We start from the raw sequence: 19,121 nt of genomic DNA on the forward strand, positions 1-19,121 counted from the left end.
GGACCGCATGCAGATACACGGATCCCGGGTCAAAGGCGGGGCAGCCGGGCCTCCACCCCCACCCCCTGCCCGAGCAACTCATGGGATCCCACATCAGCCGCAGCCCTGCAAAGGGGGTTGGAGAAATGATCTTCCCCTTGTTCCAGAGGCCTCTCCCCAGCCCAGACCCGCCTGGCCCAGCTGGGCTGTCCACACGCAGTCAGGAGGGACCCTGGTGGAGCCGTCATTCCCCTGCTTGAAGTCTCAGGGGCTCCCTGCCTTCCTGCAACAAAGTTACAGCCACAATAGTATCTGCTAAAGAATATTTACCATGCTAAGCATTTTACAGTAAAGGCGAAAGGAGAAGGGGGCGGCGGAGGATGAGACGGTTAGACACCATCACTGACTCAATGGACATGAGCTTGAGGACGTGCAGGAGACAGTGAAGGACTCTGGGATGGGCTTTCAGGAAAATGGACACGTTGAAACCTTGCTCCCACCTGGCCAGCGCAGGCTGCTGTGCACAGATGTGTGAGTCTCTAGCACCTATCCAGACCCTTCCTGTCCCCTGCAGCGAGGGATTTTAGGGTGACATAGGAGATGGCAAGGGAGGACTCAGCATCCTGTGTCTGGTGGAGTTTGGGGGCTTTGGTGCTTGGGTCCTGACTGTGGTTTTTGCATTGGACTGGTTGAGCCGGGGGTGGGTGATGGCAAAGAGGCAGCGTTGGCGTGATGGTGTTTCTCAGGCACATGCTCCCCTCACACCCACCCCAGCTGACGTCCCCTGTCCCCGGCCCAGAGCAGGGAACAGGGGGTGTAAACCGGGCTTCCGTCATGGGTGAGGCGGCATTCACACGCACAGAGGTGCACAACACTGTGAATCCACAACCCGACACGCAATCCTGAGCGTGCACACACAGTCTTGCTGACACACCCACACACATCTAGGCCTGCATGAGACAGTCTCACCACTGCTTTGCTTTACACACACGTGTGCATCCTTGCACGCAGCCCAGAAGCATATAGATCCATCCACTCGCCCTTGCTGACACATGTCCGTCCCCACACCCCCGAATACAGGCGTTCTCACCTGCACTGGTGCTCACTCACAGGAGCGGGCCTCCAGCAGCCCTGGGCACCCCCTTGCACCCACACCCATTGCACACACACCTCCTCACACTTGCATAGGCTCCTGTCCACGTGCGTGAGGCCCACAGAGCCAGCTGCTGCCCCCCCCCCCAAGCCTGCCATTCTCAGCTGCCTCCGGCCTGGGGCCCACCCCGCACCTCATCCCCGAGCTGCTGTCTGCCTTTGCTCGGTAACCAGATGAGACAAGGCAATTTATGACACCAGCTGTCTCTGTCAAAACCGGATCTCCCACACGCACAAGGGGAAGCCAATTACCCCGAGCCCAGCCCTGCCAGAAGCCGGGGCTCGCAGGGAGATAGAGGGGGGGTGGGACCCGGCCACCCAGAGGGGCATGGTGAGCGGCACCTGCGTTCCCTGGGAATCCAGCACCCTCCTCCCCCGGGCCCCGGGGGAGCCTGTCCTCTCCTCTCTGTGGCTGCCCCCAGCCCCCACTCCCAGGGCAATGCAAGAGCAGACTCAGGGCGGAGAGCAGGTGGGCAGGGAGTCTAGAGGAAGAGTGGCCCAGGGTCACCATGGCAACAGGGAAGGCCGGAGCCCTGTGGCCTTCCCGCTACACAGCGGGCCACGGGGAGGCCACGCCACTGTCCCCTCTGCTCTCCACCTCTGCTCTCCCTGCCCCTCTCTGAGCAGGTGCCCGCGCCTGGCCCACGTTTCCCTCTGCCTAGAATCCCCACTCCCTTCCTTGTCCCACCCAACCCTTCCCCCAGCTCTACCACTAGCTGGGTCACTTCCTCTCTGGACCTCAGAATCGGACCCAAGTTCAAGTCTTCGCTCCTCCACCGACAGCCTGGGCAGCCTGGTGAGCATCAGCCCTCCAGGCCTTTGGTTTCTGCATCTGCACAAGGTTTTGCTTCTACAGAAATACTGACCGAGAGCCCCTCTGTTGCCAACTGTGCTCTGGGAGGGCAGATACAACCCTGAACGAAACGAAGCCCCAGCCCTCCAGGGCTTCAGGTTTTGCTGGAGGAGCTGGAAGACGCCCACTGCAGACAGTTAAGTGAGATGACTCTTCACTGGCTCAGAAGCTGCGTCCGCGGCAGCTGTCCCAGAATCAAGCATAGCGCTCGAGAGGAACTCAGTCAGTAGGCGAATGCCCGAATGCACAGATGGCTTGGCCCCAGTGCTGAGGCTGACTTGATCTCAGCCCTTCTCCAGCGGTGGCTGACCTGGCATCACCTTTGCGCCGGTCCTTGGAGGGAACTCTCTCCGCGTAATTTCTGAGCGGTTGGATGGAGACATGTCTAAGTGACTTCAGGACACTCCTTCTGTGCTGACTCATTGATTTACTCCACAAATGCACGTCAAGGGCAGACCACGTGCCAAAACCCATGCTGGGTGCTCGAGGTTGAGTGGGGTGGAGAGGAGACTCCCAGGTGCCACTGCATGGCAGAAGTTTCTGGATGTGCCCTTCACATTTCACAAGATGCTTTCACATATGGGCATTTTACGGGCTCTTTTTAAGGCATTTTTAAAACTCAGTGTTAGTCGCCCAGTCATGTCCAGCTCTTTGTAAACCCATGGACTGTAGCCTGCCAGGCTCCTCTGTCCATACAATCATCCAGGCAAGAATACTGCAGTGGGCTGCCATTCCCTTCTCCAGGGGGTCCTTCCGACCCAGGGATCAGACCCAGGCCTCCTGCATCACAGGCTCATGCTTTACCGGCTGAGCCACCAGGGAAGCCTGGGTCTGATGAGCTTTCTACAGATAAGGAAACTGAGGCTCCAAGACTATCGGTGATTGCTTGAGAGCCTAGAGCCAGCAGTGACAGCCCCCACGGACGAGCTGAGCCTCCTCATGCTTGGCCCAGAGCTCTGGCCACCGTTAATCACTTTCAGCGTCCCTTTCCCTCAACGACAAGCCTCCACGGCAGCCACGGCTCCTGCCCGTTCTAATAGCCTGGGAGCCGCCTGGAACCTGCTGGTGCTGGGATTTGAACCTGAGCCGGCCTGACTCCCGAGCCCAGGCGCCATCGCTCTTCCATGTCTAATCAGTTCATTAAAGCCCTCCTTGCAAATGCTCCCTCTCACTGCCCAGCCACAGAGACCTCAGCTGCACCATTTCCAGGAGAGCAAATTCCTTCCCGGCTGGAGAGGAGCTGGGATAATGTAGGCAGGCGATTTAAACAGCTCCGGCAAAATACACCAGTGGTTTTCGCTCTCTGCCACTATTACACTTTCCAGCCGCGGCGGGATTGGCCCATAAGTGGGATATCAAGTTTATTACAGCTATTTCCAACCTGTAATTGGTTTTGTGGAACACAAAGAGGAGGAGGTTCGGGGTAGGGGGAGGCGATTCCCCCGACTCCTTTTTTCTTTTCTTCTCTGGATGATGGCACCCAGGGACATTGGGAGGAGACTAGTGTTGGAAACTTATTTGTTTTTCAAATTGAAAACCTCTGTCAGCCCCGCAGGCTCTCTCGCTGCTGGCTGGATTCAGTCTGTTTGCCATGCTTTGGTGGCTGCACTTGCAAAATCAACCCAGCCTGGCTGAAGCCAGATGTGCTGGTCGGGGGCAACGGGGGCCCTGGAATGGGGTCAGGCAGCCTTGGGACCCGGGGGCAGCTGCGGAGCCTCGGCTGAGTGGGCAGGGCATGTGGGAGGTGTGGCCTCCAGGGCCAGCTGTTCCAGAATCAGAGCATCTGGGCATTCAGAGTAGAGACGGCCCTTAGGGCTCACCCTGCCCCACGCCTCCTCACCGAGCATTTCGGGAAACTGAGGCCTGGAGAGAGGAGAGGCGCAGAGCAATTCAGAGCCCGGGTCTCCGTCGCTGCAGCTGATCATTCAGGGGACCAGTACCAGCCGGGGCTCTTGGTCTTTCCAGATCAATAGAGATTGGCTGCAGGACAGACAAGAAACTCAGGCAAGGCGTCGCTGGGCCCCTGCTGCATCCGGAGGGAGAGAGAACAAGTCACAGGGGAAGGGGGTTGCTGGCGAGAACGGCTCCCTCATGTGAGCTGAGGGCAGGGGTGTGTCCAGAGGGCTGGCTTGGGGGCCCCCCTGTGGCTTGAGTGCACGAGGGCATGTGGAGGGCCTGCCTTCGCTCCCAGCACCTGATTTTTGCTCCCAGTTCTTCAGAAGCGGCAGCTGGTTTTGGGGGGTTTTTGGTCTTTTGCGTCATTTGGTCCAGAATTTGCTCCCGCTGCAGCACGCGTGCAGCTATGTCTAATCCCACAGAGTTCCTTCGTGTTTTTGAGAAGTTTGTCCAGGTGGAAGCACGGCAGCAAAGGGTCCCAGGTCCCGGCCTGTCTCAGAACGATCCCCGAGAGAGAGATCACCAGGGGCATGCGGTTCTCTCTGGGGCATCACCACACGGATGGCCCCGCCACCTTCCCCGCAGGGCCTGGTCCCACCAGGAAGCCCCATCCAACCCAGGCATGGCCGCAGCAGGACGTCCTGAGGCAAGTCTGTGTTGTCAAGCAGCAGGGGTGGCTTCTCAGTTCCTCGTGGGGTCCCCAGTGCCTGGCACGTGGTGCGGATTCAACTCAGATCAGTTGCTCAGTCGGGTCCGACTCTCTGCGACCCCATGCACTGCAGCCTGCCAGGCCTCTCTGTCCATCACCAACTCCCGGAACTTGCTCAAACCCATGTCCATTGAGTCGGTGACGCGATCCAATCATCTCACCCTCTGTCATCCTCTTCTCCTCCCGCCTTCAATCTTTCCCAGCATCAGCTCATTCGTGTAGCAAATATTTACTGAGTAAGTACCATGCGCCCAGCTCCGGGGGGCAGAGCGTCAGCAGGGTCGATAGAGACCCTGCCCTCACAGAGTGTGTGTTCCAGAAGCAGCTCACATTCAAAGCCTGTTTATTGATTCAGTAAAAATCTGTTGAATGAATGGCTGAACACACAAGCCCGTCTCCCTCTGGAGGAAGGAAACCCCACCCCACACCTCTTTAACTCTCCAACAGCACCTTGTCTGCCCCTGCCAGCTTCGCCGTCCTCTGTCCTGACTTCCTGGTCCCACCTGCCCTGGGCTCTCGGTGACTGTCTTGGAGTCTCTGCGACTAGCCTGCCACCCTGGTCCTTGCTCAGAGCCTCCGCAAGCTCTCTCTCTGGGCTGATGCAATCGTACAAGAGTTCAGCCAGTTCCTGGGCCCCTGTTCTCTCTCCCTGCGAGCACGGACCCCTGCCTTCCATCCTCGGTGCCCGCATTGGCTTCCGGCTCCTTCCACCTGCCCCCCTCCCCAGGGTTGGACCCTTTCTTTCATTGACTGACTTTCTGCATCCTCTGGCTTTTCGGCAAGTGATATTCTGCTCTTTAGCCCGGAAGAGTGAGAAGGGAAAAAGTGGTGACTCAGAAAAGTGTTAGTGTTCATAACAGTAGGTATCTCCACTGAGCATACTTCAGGCGATCCATCCCAGCCTTGTCTCATTTAATCTTTCCAAGAAGATAAGTCGGGTTGTCCCCATTTTACAGATGTGGGAACTGAGACTTAGGTGCGATAGCTTCATCAAAAGTACTAAGCAGTAGCCAAAAGTCAAGGATTCGACTGGTGTGGAGGAATCAGTCTAGCTTCTTGCTCAAGCCTCCCATAGGCAGGGAGAAGCAGCCCAAGACGAGGTGCTCCGAGAAGAGGGCCCACCTCCTCCAGGAAGACTCCTGTGATTACCCCTTCCTCCAAAGGAAGCCTCGGCTCCTCCGCAGGCCTCAGGTGACTCTTGTCTAATGCTTGTTGCTACAGCCACGGTCTCCCTGGCTCTGGCCTCTCACTTGGCCGTGGGCTGCGCTATCTCCCACGGTGCACAGAGTCTGAGAGTGAATTTCGAGTCCGTAACTTTCCTTTAACCTCCCTGAGGCTGAGGGAGACTGGCGAGTCGGCGGCAGGGAGCTGGGGCAGCGGAGGCCTTGGGTGGAAGCGGTGAGGGCTCGTCTCATGCTGCCCGTGGCCAGGGTAAACACAGCGGCCAGACGCAGCCCCAGAGAAAAAGATGTAAATAAAAGGAAAAGAAACTGGTGCGTCCTTGAAACTCCCCTGTCCCTCGGCCTGAAACGGTGATTTACGGCTCAGATAATTCTCCGGTGTTTTATCTGGGGTGTGTGTGTGGGTACCTGTGAGTGTACGCAGGGTGTGGGTGTATTTTCCCAGCAATAAAAACCTCAGTCCTGGAGAATAAATTTGAGGAGGCAGTTTTACTGACAGGTATTTTTTACCCTGCTTTGTATAATAAAATAAAAAAAAAATGGAGTGAAATTTGAGATTGGGCCGATAAGGGCTGCCGCATTTAGGAGGAGATGAAACAGCAGCACCTGAAGGGAGGCGAGGCTGCGAGTCAAATGGGCGGGTGCCTTCCACTTTCACCACTTTAGCAGAAAATTCCTCACACCTCCGCTGGCTTTTGGCATTTTCCCTCCTAACGAGGCAGGCGCTGAGCGTAAAGAGAAGGCCGGTGGGGCGGGGGGGGCAGTTTAGTTCATTCACAGCCCTTGGCAGCCTAGCGGGTGGGATGTGAACCCTGATCTGGGAGCCAGCACTCTGCCAAGAGCTCAGTGTGGGGCCTCAGCTGCATCACCGTGCCTCTCCAAGCCTCAGTTTCTTCATCTGCAAAATGGGGAGGTTATGGTCTATTCTGCTGTATGAAAAGGGAAGGACTTCACGCAGATTTCCCAGCCTTGGATCAGATAATTCTTTGTGTGTGTGGTGGGGGGGCGGAGTTGTCCTGTACCTTGTAAGAGGGTTACAGCTTCCCTGCCCCTGAGCTGTGACAACCAAGCCTGGCTCCTGACATTGCCAGATGTCTCGGCGAGGGGGCAGTAACACCGTCTCCCAGTTCAGGGCTCTGGTTTAAGGGCACTTTGCTCCTCTCCCTCCGCCGACTTGATGCCCCGTTTGGGAAGCTGGTGAGAGGTGAGGGGAGAGACCAGAGGCTGGGACAGCCCGCCTCCTGACTCACTGCGTGCTGCGCGCTAGTCGCTCAGTCCTGTCTGACCCCTCGTGGCCCCATGGACCGCGGCCCGCCAGGCTCCTCTGCCCATGGGATTCCCCAGGCAGGAAGACTGGAGGGGGTTGCCATGGCCTCCTCCAGGGGATCTTCCCGACTCAGGGATCGAACCCGCGTCTCTATGTCTCCTGCACTGGGAGGCAGGTTCTTTACCACTAGCACCACCTGGGAAGCCCTGTGCTGCAAGCGCGGTCAAAAAAGCGTGAACCCCCCAGAGAGGAAGCAAGTGAAATGCATGAGCTGTGGATGAGCCTGCAGGAGACGCAGAGGTGTGAGCTCAGCAAGGAGCAGCCTTGTAGTGGCAAGTCTCGCTGCCGCCCCTCTCAGGGTCCCGGAGCTCGTGAATGTGTTACCGTCACCCTGAACCTCGCCAGCCAGGGCTCCCTTGAGACCCCAGCACTGGTAGGGGACTCCTGCTCTCACGAGCTTGCAGTTTCAGGAGGGTGATCCACACTGGCATTGCCTGTGGCTGGCACACAGCTGGCACTCAATAAGTGCTGGCTGGATTGAACTGAATCTCTGTTCTTTAAAGTGTTAGCTGCTCAGTCATGTCTGATTCTTTGCAACCCCATGGGCTGTAGCCCACCAGGCTCCTCTGTCCATGGTGATTCTCCAGGCAAGAATACTGGAGTGGGCTGCCATGCCCTCCTGCACTGGGTCTTCCCGACCCAGGGATCGAACCAGGTCTCCTGTGTTACAGGCAGATTCTTTACTGTCTGAGCCGCGGGGAAGCCCAAAAACCAACAGCAAAACCACCTTGGCCAGACAGATGTGGTCCACGTCAGCTGGGATCCAGATGTGCCCGGGGTGGCCCAGCTGTGCTGAGGCCGGTCCTCCCAGGGAGGCGGAGGATCCGGTGCTGCCAGGGCAGGCAGCTTTCAGCACCTCCCGCATCCCTGAAGCCCCTTGGAGGAACCCCCTCCCTGGCCGCCACCCTCCCAGCCCCCTCTCCTGCCTCCAGCGCACAGAGCCACAGGGAGTTAATTCCACTTCTCCAGGACCAGGCATGAGGCCTCCCCGTCGCAGGCTGTTAGCGCGGAGCCCAGCTGAGTGGTGAGAGGCTGCAAGCTCCGGTCTATAATAGAGTTGCTGAGACAAGCGGAAAACTGCAGCCGGGTAAACAGATAAATAATTGAAACAGTGACAACACATACCTTGCTGCTTTGTGGAGGAACACTTTCATTAGCGGGGAGCAGCCCGGTCCTGGGGGTGGGGGTGCGGGCGGGCAGGCGGCGGGATCAGGGCACACTGGGCTCCGGCTTTTAATCAGCTGTGAGCAGCTGGGCACTCGAGCAGCCTCTGTCCTCCAGCGGGGGCTTTATTGCCACCTCCCGGGAGCCTCTGCCTTCTGAGGCCTCCGTGTCCTGGTGTGAAATGGGGACCTCGTGCCCGCCCTCCTTGCCTGTGCCAAGGGCAGCCGGAGGCAGGCACGCCCCCCACCGTGTCATCTTCTCCGCATACCCCCCGTCAGTCGACTGGGTTCTTCCCAGCCTCCCCCAGGTTCCTCGGTCTCCAGACAAGTCCCTTCAATCAGAAGCAGCTTGTAAACAGAAGCTGAAACTCTGTGCCCCCTTGGCCCTTGGGAGCGCCGACTTCTTTTGCCTACCAGGCGCTCCCTAACGAAGCTCTCATTTCACTGGCTTCACTTGCCCTCCGCCCTAGGTGCTCTGAATAGGCTCCTTTTACTGAGCACACGTCGCTCTTTCCCATGCCAGGGCCTCTGCTGCTGCTGTCCTTGCTGCCTCGAGAGCCCCCCCTCCAGGTGCCAGGCTGACTCCCACTCTTGCTTCAGAAGACGACTGAGACATTGCTTCCTTCAGGAAGCCCTCCCGGATTACTCTGTCTCCAGGCTGGGTGCTGACCCGCCTCTGGACTCCCTTGCTATTCTGGCCCTCCCCCTTGTAGAATTTATCAGAAATTGTTGTCATTTAGCATTTTGAAATCATACGAGATCTCGCCCCAGGGGGACTGGTTCCCGGCCCCAGTTCCTCTCCTCTCTTCCTGTTCAGCCTGTTGCCCCTTTTCCTCTCTCTTTGGGCAAGGATGGTTTTGGGCCAAACACATTTACGGTCTGTGCCCCAGGCGGGGCAGCTCCCCAAGCTTTGGTCACCGCCTTGGCAAGGCCGATCAGTGGGATCACGGAAGTGGCCTCACCTGGTGCCCTGGGATGAGCCCGAGAGGATAGCCCTGCTCCTGCTGAACCGTCAGGCCTCAGGGAGGGACTTGAGTTCAGAGCCTCAGCCTGCACACTGTCAAGTGGGGACGGACGACCCGGGAGGGTGAGAGCGATGCTCACGACACCTCCCCCAGGGAGTCCCCCCAGGGCTGCCTGCCTCTCCTTGTCTCGGGAGCCCACCCTCTGCCCCGGGAAAGGCAGGGCTGGCTGAGCACTCACCCCGGCTCCTCTGTGCTGCGTTGCAGGTGACGGATGGCGGCACCATCAAGCAGAAGATCTTCACCTTCGACGCCATGTTCTCCACCAACTTCTCACACATGGAGAGCTACCGCCGGCGTGAGGACTTGGTGTACCAGTCCACGGTCAGGTAAGGGCCGGGGGGCCGCCTCTCCAGCCTTCTCACGCCCCCCCCTGCGGCACCTGCGGGCTCAGGAGCAGCGTCTCGGGAGGACCCTCCACGGGCTCAGAAGGCAGAGCTGGGGTTCTGCTGCAGAAAGGGGGCCCCTTCCCGAGGGGGGTCATCCCCTGGAGGAGGGTGAAGGGCAGAGCTCAGGGTCCGCTCTGCTGCAGGGAGCGGACCCTTCACGTTGGCCTCCCGGGCACTCCTCCAACAGTCCCGTGAGGTGGGGTTTTCCAAACCCCATTTCCAGGTGAAGACACTGAGGTCCAGAGAGGGTGAGTGAATAACCAAAGGCCACACAGCCAGGAATGCCACCCGGCTGCCCGGCTCCACCCGGGTCAGAAGCCCGTGGAACACACTCTGTGGTTTCCCAGGGCTTCCAGCTTGGGAAGGAAAGCAGACCCTGCACAACCAGACCCCAGGTCCAAGGCAGACCAGGATGGGGAAGGAAGAGCCCCTGGGGGTGGAGATCCTTAGTATTTCTGCACCTGCCCCCTTTCTAGAAGGCATTAAGGTAGCGGATCCCAGTCCAGGCCCTGCCGCGTTCCAGGCGGGTGGGCCGCACCCCCCTCCCATCTCTCTCTAAGAAGCCCCGTTCCTGGTTTGGTGCTCTGATGCTTTATATTCACTGGGTCCCGTTCCCTTTGATCACCTGGTAAACTCATCAGCCTTCAGAACTGAAGCGAGCAGGTCCTCAGGTGTGACACCTTCTCTAGGCGGCCCCTGGCCCCAGCAGAGCTGACCTTCCCCAAAGCCCGCGACCGCAGCTCTTCCAGTACACCCCCACCGCCAGAGGGGTCTCACTACACTAATGGAGAGTAGCTTCAGCCCTGGACAGGCACATTTTTGCACACACGCGTGCACGCTTTCTCACACTACATAGCCAAATGCTTTGTCCTGGTTGTTGTTTGGTCACTTAAGTTGTGTCCACCTCTTGGCAACCCCATGGACGGCAGCACGCCAGGCTTCCCTGTCCTTCACTGTCTCCCAGAGCTTGCTCAGACTCATGTCCGATGAGTTGGCTCTGGCTGGTGGCCAGGCAGGAAGCAGCAGTCTGCTCCCAAGCTAGAGGACAGGCCTGCCCCGTCAGGCCTGGCAGGAGCTGGTGCCTGCTGACCCGCATGCTGCGAGCGGACTTGCGCTATGCTTCGTGGGGTACCTGCCACATCCCTGCTTAATGTCTTATTCCTGACCCACCAGGAGGATAAGGCCCCACTCTCCTTACCCAGGTTTTTCAGAAGGAAGACAAGGTCTCCCCACCACCTTGTATCCTCAGCTCTCAACATGAGGCCCGACACACAGCAGGTGTACAGTGAAATTCGCAAATTGGGCAGATGACCCTAGTACCCTCCTTGGCCCTTTGGGCCTCAGTTTCCCTATGGGTAAAATCAGAAAGTGGGACAAGAAGATTGCCAAGGGCAGAGCCAGTCTGCAGAGAGAATCTGGCCTGTGGTCTTCCCATGCACGCTTAGGTAAGAACGGAAGGTGGGCGTGCTCCCCTGGAGGACCTTTCTGGTCTTTGGGCTTCGTGTCAGGAGCTCAGACTGAGCGTTTATTGGGGGAATCTGGTGAGAATGTAGACTCCAGAAAGACGTACAAGCCACCACACAGATGCCTTCATCCATCTACTTATGATTTCTCCTGCACCCACCTCCAGAAAGAACTTGGGGTCTCTCTAAGCACACCCAAGATAAGCAGGTTAGGCTTCCCAGGTGGCGCTAGTGGTAAAGAACCCACCTGTCGAGTTATAAGGGGTTATAAGAGGCGTGGGTTCGATCCCTGGGTCAGGAAGGTCTAAATCCTAAAGCATGGCAACACACTCCAGTACTCTTTCCTGGAGACTTCCTTGGACAGAGGAGCCTGGTGGGGTACAGTCCATGGGGTCGTAAAGAGTCGGACACGACTGAAGCAGCTTGGCACGCGTACAGGCAAGACAAGCAGGTCACCATCAGAATGCAGAGAAAAAGGTGAAAACTCATTTTGGAGAAGAAAATATTCTGGGAGGCACAAATGATTGCACAAGGGAACGTCTGGATGCCCTACAGGCCTCCCAGAGAGCAGCCCCATCTGCCGCACCCCTGCCTGCTTACCACGGGCTCTGAAACAACAGCCCCCTGCGCCCCATCACTGTCAGTCCCCCACCCACTCCTGACTTCCCACTTGGCTCAGCGGCAACGAACCCGCCTGCCAATGCAGCCGATGCTGGAGACACCTGTTCGACCCCTGGGTTAGGAAGATCTTCTGGAGGAGGAAATGGCAACCCACTCCAGTATTCCTATCTGGGAAATTCCACAGACAGAGGAAGCTGGCGGGCTATACTCCATGGGGGTCACAGAGCTGGACACAACTGAGCATGCGTGCGCGCGCGCACACACACACACACACACACACGCACGCACAACTGAGCATGCATGCCCACGCACACACACACACACACACGCGTGCAGATGCAGACGCACACACACGCACACATGCACACGTGCACATGCACACACACGCGCGTGCACACGCGTCACACGCACATGCACAACTGAGCGTGCGCACACGCACGCACACACACCACGCGTGCGCACACACACACATGCACACCTGCTCCTGGAAGTGTGGGCTCCATAGTAACTCCTTGCATCTGGTTTCTGAGCCAGGAAGGAAACCTAGAGACTGTCCGAACATCCCTGACGCCCTCCATCTCACGCATCCAGATTGCAGCCCTGGTGTCCAAAGGCCTGGTTCAAACCCCAGCTCAACTACTCCCTGCTGAGTTACCTTTGACCACAAGGACCTTGACCTCTCTCGGCCTTGGTGTCCTCACCTGTTAAACAGGCTTAATATGGTTGGTGTTGACTTAAAAAGGATGCGCAGTGTGCGAGCTGCAAGTTAAGTCTTACTCGGGGCAACGTGGGGGCTGCAGCCCAGCGTCTCAGGCAGCTCTGGGAGACTGCGCCAAAGAGGAGAGGGAGGTGATTCTGGTGAAGGCGGTGTTCATGCAATCAAGCACTTATCTTACTGAAGGTTCTCTGCTTGTCACAAGGGGCTGACGTCACCATGAAGGGATTTAGTGTTTTTCTAGATATGAGGAGGTGCAAGGATTGGACTCATGAAATCAGTTCCTGAAAATATCTATTTAAAGGTCTGTTCCACACCCTGGAACACGTGTGTGCTGCGTGTGTGTGAGAGTGCACGGACATGCAAGTGCTCAGCGGCATCTGACTCTTTACGACCCCCTGGACTGTCGCCCACCAGGCTTCTCTGTCCAAGGGGATTCTCCAGGCAAGAATACTAGAGTGGGTAGCCACTTCCTCCTCCAGTGGATCTTTCCAACCCAGGATGGAACCCACGCCTCTTGCGTCTCCTGCTCTGGCAGGCAGATTCTTCACCGGCAGCACAAAGTGTCTCACTCCTGCTATTCGCCCTGAACTCCCCTGAAGGTCAAGGGTCAACAGCTGCAGCTGCACAGGATTCCGTCCCCACAGAGGCAGATGGCGAGTGCCCTTGGCAAGCACCAAGTTGGCACTGACATTGCCTTAAACAGTTGTCGTGGGGTTTTGGTGAGACTCAAGTCTGATGGCCTGAGTTCTGATCCCGGCTCCTCCAGCCCCTTGCTGCAGTGTAATCTCTCCGAGTGGTAACTCTGTGCCCGAGTTTCCTGATCTCTGAAAGGGGACGACAACACGGAGAAGCTCCCAGCAGCCCCGCGAGGCTCTCACGAGTTAGTCATCCCTGCAAGTGCAGCCCCAGCCCCTGAGCCGTGCACGTCTGCTGTTAGTGCCTAGAAAAAAGCCTCTGCCTCACCATTAAAATAAAAAGCTGTCATCTCTCTCTCAATCTCATAAAGCTTCCTTACACGCACTCTTCCTCTTAATCATCGCTAACGGCACCTTGAACGCAGGCAGGGATTGTTGCTATTATTATTGTCTATGGTCCTGATTTTACAGATGAGGTCAAAATTCAGTTCGGGACTCACCCAAGGGTCCCCAACTGGAACAACATCAACTTGGTCAGGCTCCAACCCGTGTCATCCTAGCCCTCCACCATGCAGCCTTCCCTGTTTTACAAATGAGGAAACTGAGGCCCGGAGGGGAGGAGACTCGTCCAGGGTCACAGACACAGCACAGTCGTGGCCGGGGCTCGCTTCTTCCCCAGGCTTCTCCCAGGACGTCAGGCACCAGGGGGGTCTCCCAGGCCGAGTGCAGCAAGGCAGGGGGCCACAGGGAAGGGAAGGAAGGAGCAGACCCTCTCGGGTCTGGTCTGATCGTGGAGTCGAGGCCACAGAGCAGCTGTGTTGGGGAATCTGCTCCTCAGCCTGCAGGCTCGTTTGGGCTGGCAAGGGGCACGGGACTCCACATTCACATATAAATGAAGATATTTGCAAATTAATGCATCTCATCTAGAGACAGTCCCAGCTGCACAGCTGTCTGGGCCGCTTCCTCTCCAGCAGGGAGAGCGGGGTCAGAAGAGGCTGAGAAAATGAACCAGAGTTGGCAGAGAGCAGTTTCTGGGCGGCCAGGGGAGCCCTAGGGACTCCCAGAGCTTCTCTCGCCACTGGTGGGGGGCCCCGAGTGGTGGGAGTTGGGTGGGGTGCCAGGGCTTCTGTCCCAGGTGGGGGTGCAGGTATAGGACCTCAGTTCATGATCTCTTGGGCAGGTCACTGTCCTTCCCAGGACCACCCCCCCCCACCCCAAGATTCCATCTATCACATGCCTTTCTAGTTCAAAGCCTCAGAGCCCAGAACTTCCAGCTTGGAACTGACAGCAATTTATCCCTTCAAAGAAAAGAAAGAAAGAAAGTGAAGTCACTCAGTCATGTCCACTCTTTGCGACCCCGTGGACTATAGCCTATCAGCCTCCTCCATCCATGGGAGTCTCCAGGCAGGAATACTGGAGTGGGTTGCCATTTCCTTCTCCAGGAGATCTTCCCAACCCAGCGATTGAACCCGGGTCTCCCACATTGTAGGCAGACACTTTACTGTCTGAGCCACCAGGGAAGTCCAAGGGATATTTAATTGAGCACCTACTAAGAGCTGGCATGATGCAAGGTGCTGGGGATCCAGCGAGGACGAGAAAGAGTGGCCTTTACACTCTCATGGGGAAGACCGGGCGGAAACCAGAGACGCAAGACGACTATACATGTATCGTGACAAGCTCTGCAAAGACATGGGGCCGCTTGAAGGGTCAGGAGGAGTAAGGTGCTGGGAGGCCAGGCAGAGCCTCCCAGGATGGGAGCCCTGGGCTGAGACCCGTGGGCTGGGCAGGAGACGTCGGTGGTGGGCCGAGGCGGGTGTTCAGACGTTGGAGCCCAAGTGCCAGGGCGTCTGGGGACAGCCTGGCCGATGACCGACGGGCGGTGTTGCACGCAGCACCGCCCCCCTTGCACCTCGGGGCGGCTATTCCCACGCGTCTTCCCTGCGACCCACATGTTCCCCAACTGGACCGGGGCTCAGCTTTTCCCTGGAATAAGCTCCAAGAGGCATCTGTGTCACCTGCCTTCCCCCTCCATCCCCACTCTAGGTCCAGCCTCCCAAATAAGCCATCAGCTCCCAGTTAACTCCTTGATTCTGGTTCTGCCTCTCAGGGGCTGCTAAGTGGGGACAGAGGATGTGGGCGACAGTCCCACCTGCTGGCCTCCTGCACGCCCACCGTCCTCCCCACCTGTCCTCCCGGGCCCGGCCTCAGGCCCCGTTCACCTGTTCCTTCGGCCGGGCCCAGGCAGACAGGTGGGTGGCTTCCCCTTCCAACAGGGAGATCGTGTGGGCAAAGCACGTTAATCCCTGCAGTGAGTGGCCATCCCCAGATGGCAGTCGTGACCTCCTTGGAGGCCCAGGTGAAGCCCAGCGAGCCTTCCCCGCCCATGCTCCCCCCTCCACAGGGCGCCCCCTCCATTTCCCGAAGCCCTCTGAGGTCCCTGTCCCATGCCATCAGCCCGGGGTGTCTCCAAGAACACTGAACAGGCTTCACCGGCCCTCTTCTGTCCATGAGGGAAATCTAGACTCAAGGGGTCAAGAGTGTGCCCTTCCCATGCCTGGCCCGCCAAGGCCCTACTCATCCTTCAGTTTCAGCTGAAATGCTGCTTCCTCCAGGAAGCCCTTCCTGACTGCTCAGGCTGGGGCAGCTCCCCAGTGCCTTTCCACCCTCACCCCACCCGCCCCACTCCCTGCCCCCACACTGGGTATTCAAAGTGCCTCCTGCACTTGACCAGCAGTCCCATGAGGACAGGGATTGGGGGTGATGTTTTCACGGCTGTCTCCGCAGCCCCCAGCCCAGCATTCCCTGCACAATTTGTAGATAATTGTGGAGTGGATGAGTTAGCGGTGGAAGGCGGGGTGGATGTCTTCCACTGATGCTCTCCCTGCTGTGGAATAAACTTAGGAAGATGGAATTCAGGCTTCCGCACCTTTCCCCAACACGGGCATCATTTATTTATCACAAAGGAGTCGAGCAATTGCTGCATGTCAGGGATGGTGCTGGGGATAAGACGGTGAACGAGACATAATCAGATCTGCTCTGGTGAGCCTTGCAATACAGGGGGTGAGAAGAGACAGATGGTAAAAATGTGTTTGAAAGAATAAGGAGAAATATCTACAGTTGGCGATGCCTGTGTGAAGGCAGTAAGGGAAGGTGATGGAGATGATGGGAGTCAGGGAATACGTGAGGCGGGAGCATGCTACAGGGTTTCTCACGGGAGACGACGCCCGAGCAGAGATCTGCAGGGTAAAAGGAAGCCAGACAGATGGGGTGGAGGTTGGGAGGGCCTCTCAGGTCAAAGGCATGGCAAGTGCAAAGGTCCTGAGGCGAGAAAGAGCTTGGCGAGCGGCCAGAGGACCAGCGTGGCCAGAGTTCAGGAGCACGGAGACACATCGGCCCTTCTCCCGGAAGCCAGTGGAGGTCAGGGTCCCATGTAGTGTGTGTCGTGTGAAGCTCGCCCTGGTTGCCAGGCGGAGGGTGAGTTGGAGGTTCCAGGAGAGGAAGACAGCGCCTTCTGTGGAGGAGTCTGGGGAGGGAGAGCCGTCTCTTCTGGGGTCTCAGGACTGAAATTCCAAATCTGAGCTAAGTTAGGAGAGGGAGCGGGACTCTTGCCTCGGGCTGGCCAGGGCCAGGAGGCGGAGGTGGGGCTGGGAGCCAGCCCTCCACCTGGGGTCTGATGTCCATTCCCCGGGAACAGGTTGCTGAGCACCGGTCCCAGAGCCGCACCCTCCCAGCCCCTCAAAGCCGCAGGAGGTTGAGAACAGCTGGGCAGGTGGAGCAGAGCTGGGGGCTTGGCGCTGGATGTGAGAGCAAGCTACACCTCCTAATTCATATTTATCGGGGGAGGGGGAGGCGTGGGAGACAGCGGGTAAACGGAGGGAGAGCCGGGAGGATTGAGGGTGCGGGAGGAATGCCGCTTCCTTTACTCGCGGGGATCCATGTGTTCACGTAGCCCCTCGATAGCTCGTATTGAGCATTTGCGGCGTTCCCGGCACGGATGCGGGGGCGCGGTGCTCAGCGGCGGCAGGAGGCAGCCTCCCCCCCACCCCCACGAGCCTGTGATCTCCTCGAGGCTCTGCTCCCTCCTTTTCATCTCAGTGACCCCAGAGGCTACTTGGCATTTAGAGAGGAACTGTAAATATTTGTGGGATGAAAGGAAGAGGAGAGAAAACATGGAGATAAATAGCCGGCAGTTCAGGTGGTCAGGTGGTGGCCGTTGCGGGGAGCGTGCAGATGTAACGTGGTGATGAATCAGAGATGGGGAGACCGGGCGAACCACCGAGAAGGGTAGGTTTTTTAGACAGAGGAGCCCGGGAGGCCACAGGTGGAGGCCACGGTGTGTGCAAAGGCCCGGAGGCAGGGAGGGGAGGGCTGATGTCATAGTGAGGCTTCTCTGCGTGGGCAGACGGAGGTTCCAAAGTCTCAGCTCTCTGGAATCTGCTCAAAGGAAAAAATGGAGCTGGTGTTTAAATAGACGCAGTCACTGTTGGGTCCAAAGAGAAGAGAGGGGTTTGCTTCCCTTTGAAGTGTTCAGGGCCCCTTCCGTAGTGTCTGCCGTTAGCAGGCTGGGCCAGCTCCTCCTCCGCTGTTGGTACCAAGAAAAGTGCGCTTTGCCCCTTGGTGATTTGCAAGAGTGAATTCCGCAGCCCGCCTCCCTCTGCGTGTTATCGGGGACCACACATCATTGTCTCAAGGACATTCAGAACCCTTGCTACTTGTCCAGGAGATGGTCCTTCATTTCTTCATTCATTCAAGCACTCAGCAAACACATGCTGGATCCCTGTTATGTGGCAGGCTGTCCTACTGGGCGCCGGGAGAGCAGGTGAACTCAGACCCTGCCCATTCAGAGTCGTCAAGGTCACGTCTAGTCCTTGACCTGCAGACCCACGCCTCCCTCCCACCCTGAAATCTCCCATCCAGGAATTTGAATGAGCCAGAGTGATGTTTCAAGGAGAGACTTGAGCCACTTCAACACTCATGTTTCATAACAGCTGCCTCTGAGCCTCATCAGAATTGAACACCCCAGGTGTCCAGCCCCAAGGAGCAGCCGGGTCCCCACATCAAACCCAGGGATTATTTTAGGAGTGGGGGCTGCAGCCCGCCTCCCAGGGAATTTTCAGCCGAGTCCACTCCTCTCAGCCCAACCCAAGGAGAGGCTGCCGGTTACCTTGCCTGAGCGCAACAAACCCTCAGTGGGGGTGGTGGCGGCGTCTACACCACGGGCTGATCAGCACTCCACCTGCATTAGGGTCGCCTTGGGAGTTGCTTAAAAATATCAATTCCTGGGCCCCACCAAGATGCCTGGAGCAAGGCCTGGGGAAGCAGTCTTTTAAAAAGTCTTCCAGGTAAAAGATGTTGTCAGCGAGGGTGGAAAGCTCTGATGCACACAGCTCCTCCCACCTGCTCCGATGTGCCCACGAGGCCAGAGAATTCCCAGGGAAGCAGCTTTAGAATTAGCTGGTGCAGATAACTGTAGTTGCTGCCGGCAGCCTTGGGCGACAATGTCCTAAAGCCCCCAGGGGCAAGACTTGTGTGGATTAAAGATGACGCAATAGCTGGAGCAGTCCAGGGTGTCCTCCAAGGCACCAGCCATTTCCAGAGCCTCAGGGGTCCTCACCCCCAAATACCACGAGCTGTCCGTCGGAAGACTGAAGCCAGAAGTTTCTCAGGCAGTGGGGCCTTGACTGGGGGTGGGGCCCAGGAACAAGGTATTCTTGCTATAGCTTCCCGGGATTTACCCAAAGGTGGAGGGAACCCACGTTCCCTGAGCCAGAGCTTTCACTGGACCCCATGCCAGACCTCCCACCCTCAGAGCATCCGGCAGAGCAGAATTCTGGCCCCGCCCTCTGTGTCAGGGCACGGGGAGGGCTCTTCAGGGATGCCCGCTCTCAGCCACCCCTCCCGGGTCCCGTCTCTCAGAGCTGGCCTCTCCCTTCTTCATCTCTAGATCCTCCGCACCTGACACAGGGGCTGTGACGAGAGCCCAGGGCCTCAGTAAACGTTTCCTGAATCAATA

General features: G+C 57.8%; 1 protein-coding gene across 1 annotated transcript in view; it reads left to right on the forward strand.

The window, feature by feature from the left end:
• The window catches only part of IGSF21 (immunoglobin superfamily member 21), a 276,364-nt gene that overhangs the window by 180,600 nt on the left and 76,643 nt on the right, over positions 1 to 19,121 (forward strand). The window contains exon 3 of the mRNA XM_018054731.1: positions 9,490 to 9,611. Coding sequence (XP_017910220.1) covers positions 9,490 to 9,611 — 122 coding nt within the window. The remainder of the gene's footprint in view (positions 1 to 9,489; positions 9,612 to 19,121) is intronic.

The sequence above is a fragment of the Capra hircus genome, chromosome 2 (genome assembly GCF_001704415.2).
Source record: "Capra hircus breed San Clemente chromosome 2, ASM170441v1, whole genome shotgun sequence".
Classification (NCBI taxonomy): Eukaryota; Metazoa; Chordata; class Mammalia; order Artiodactyla; family Bovidae; genus Capra; species Capra hircus.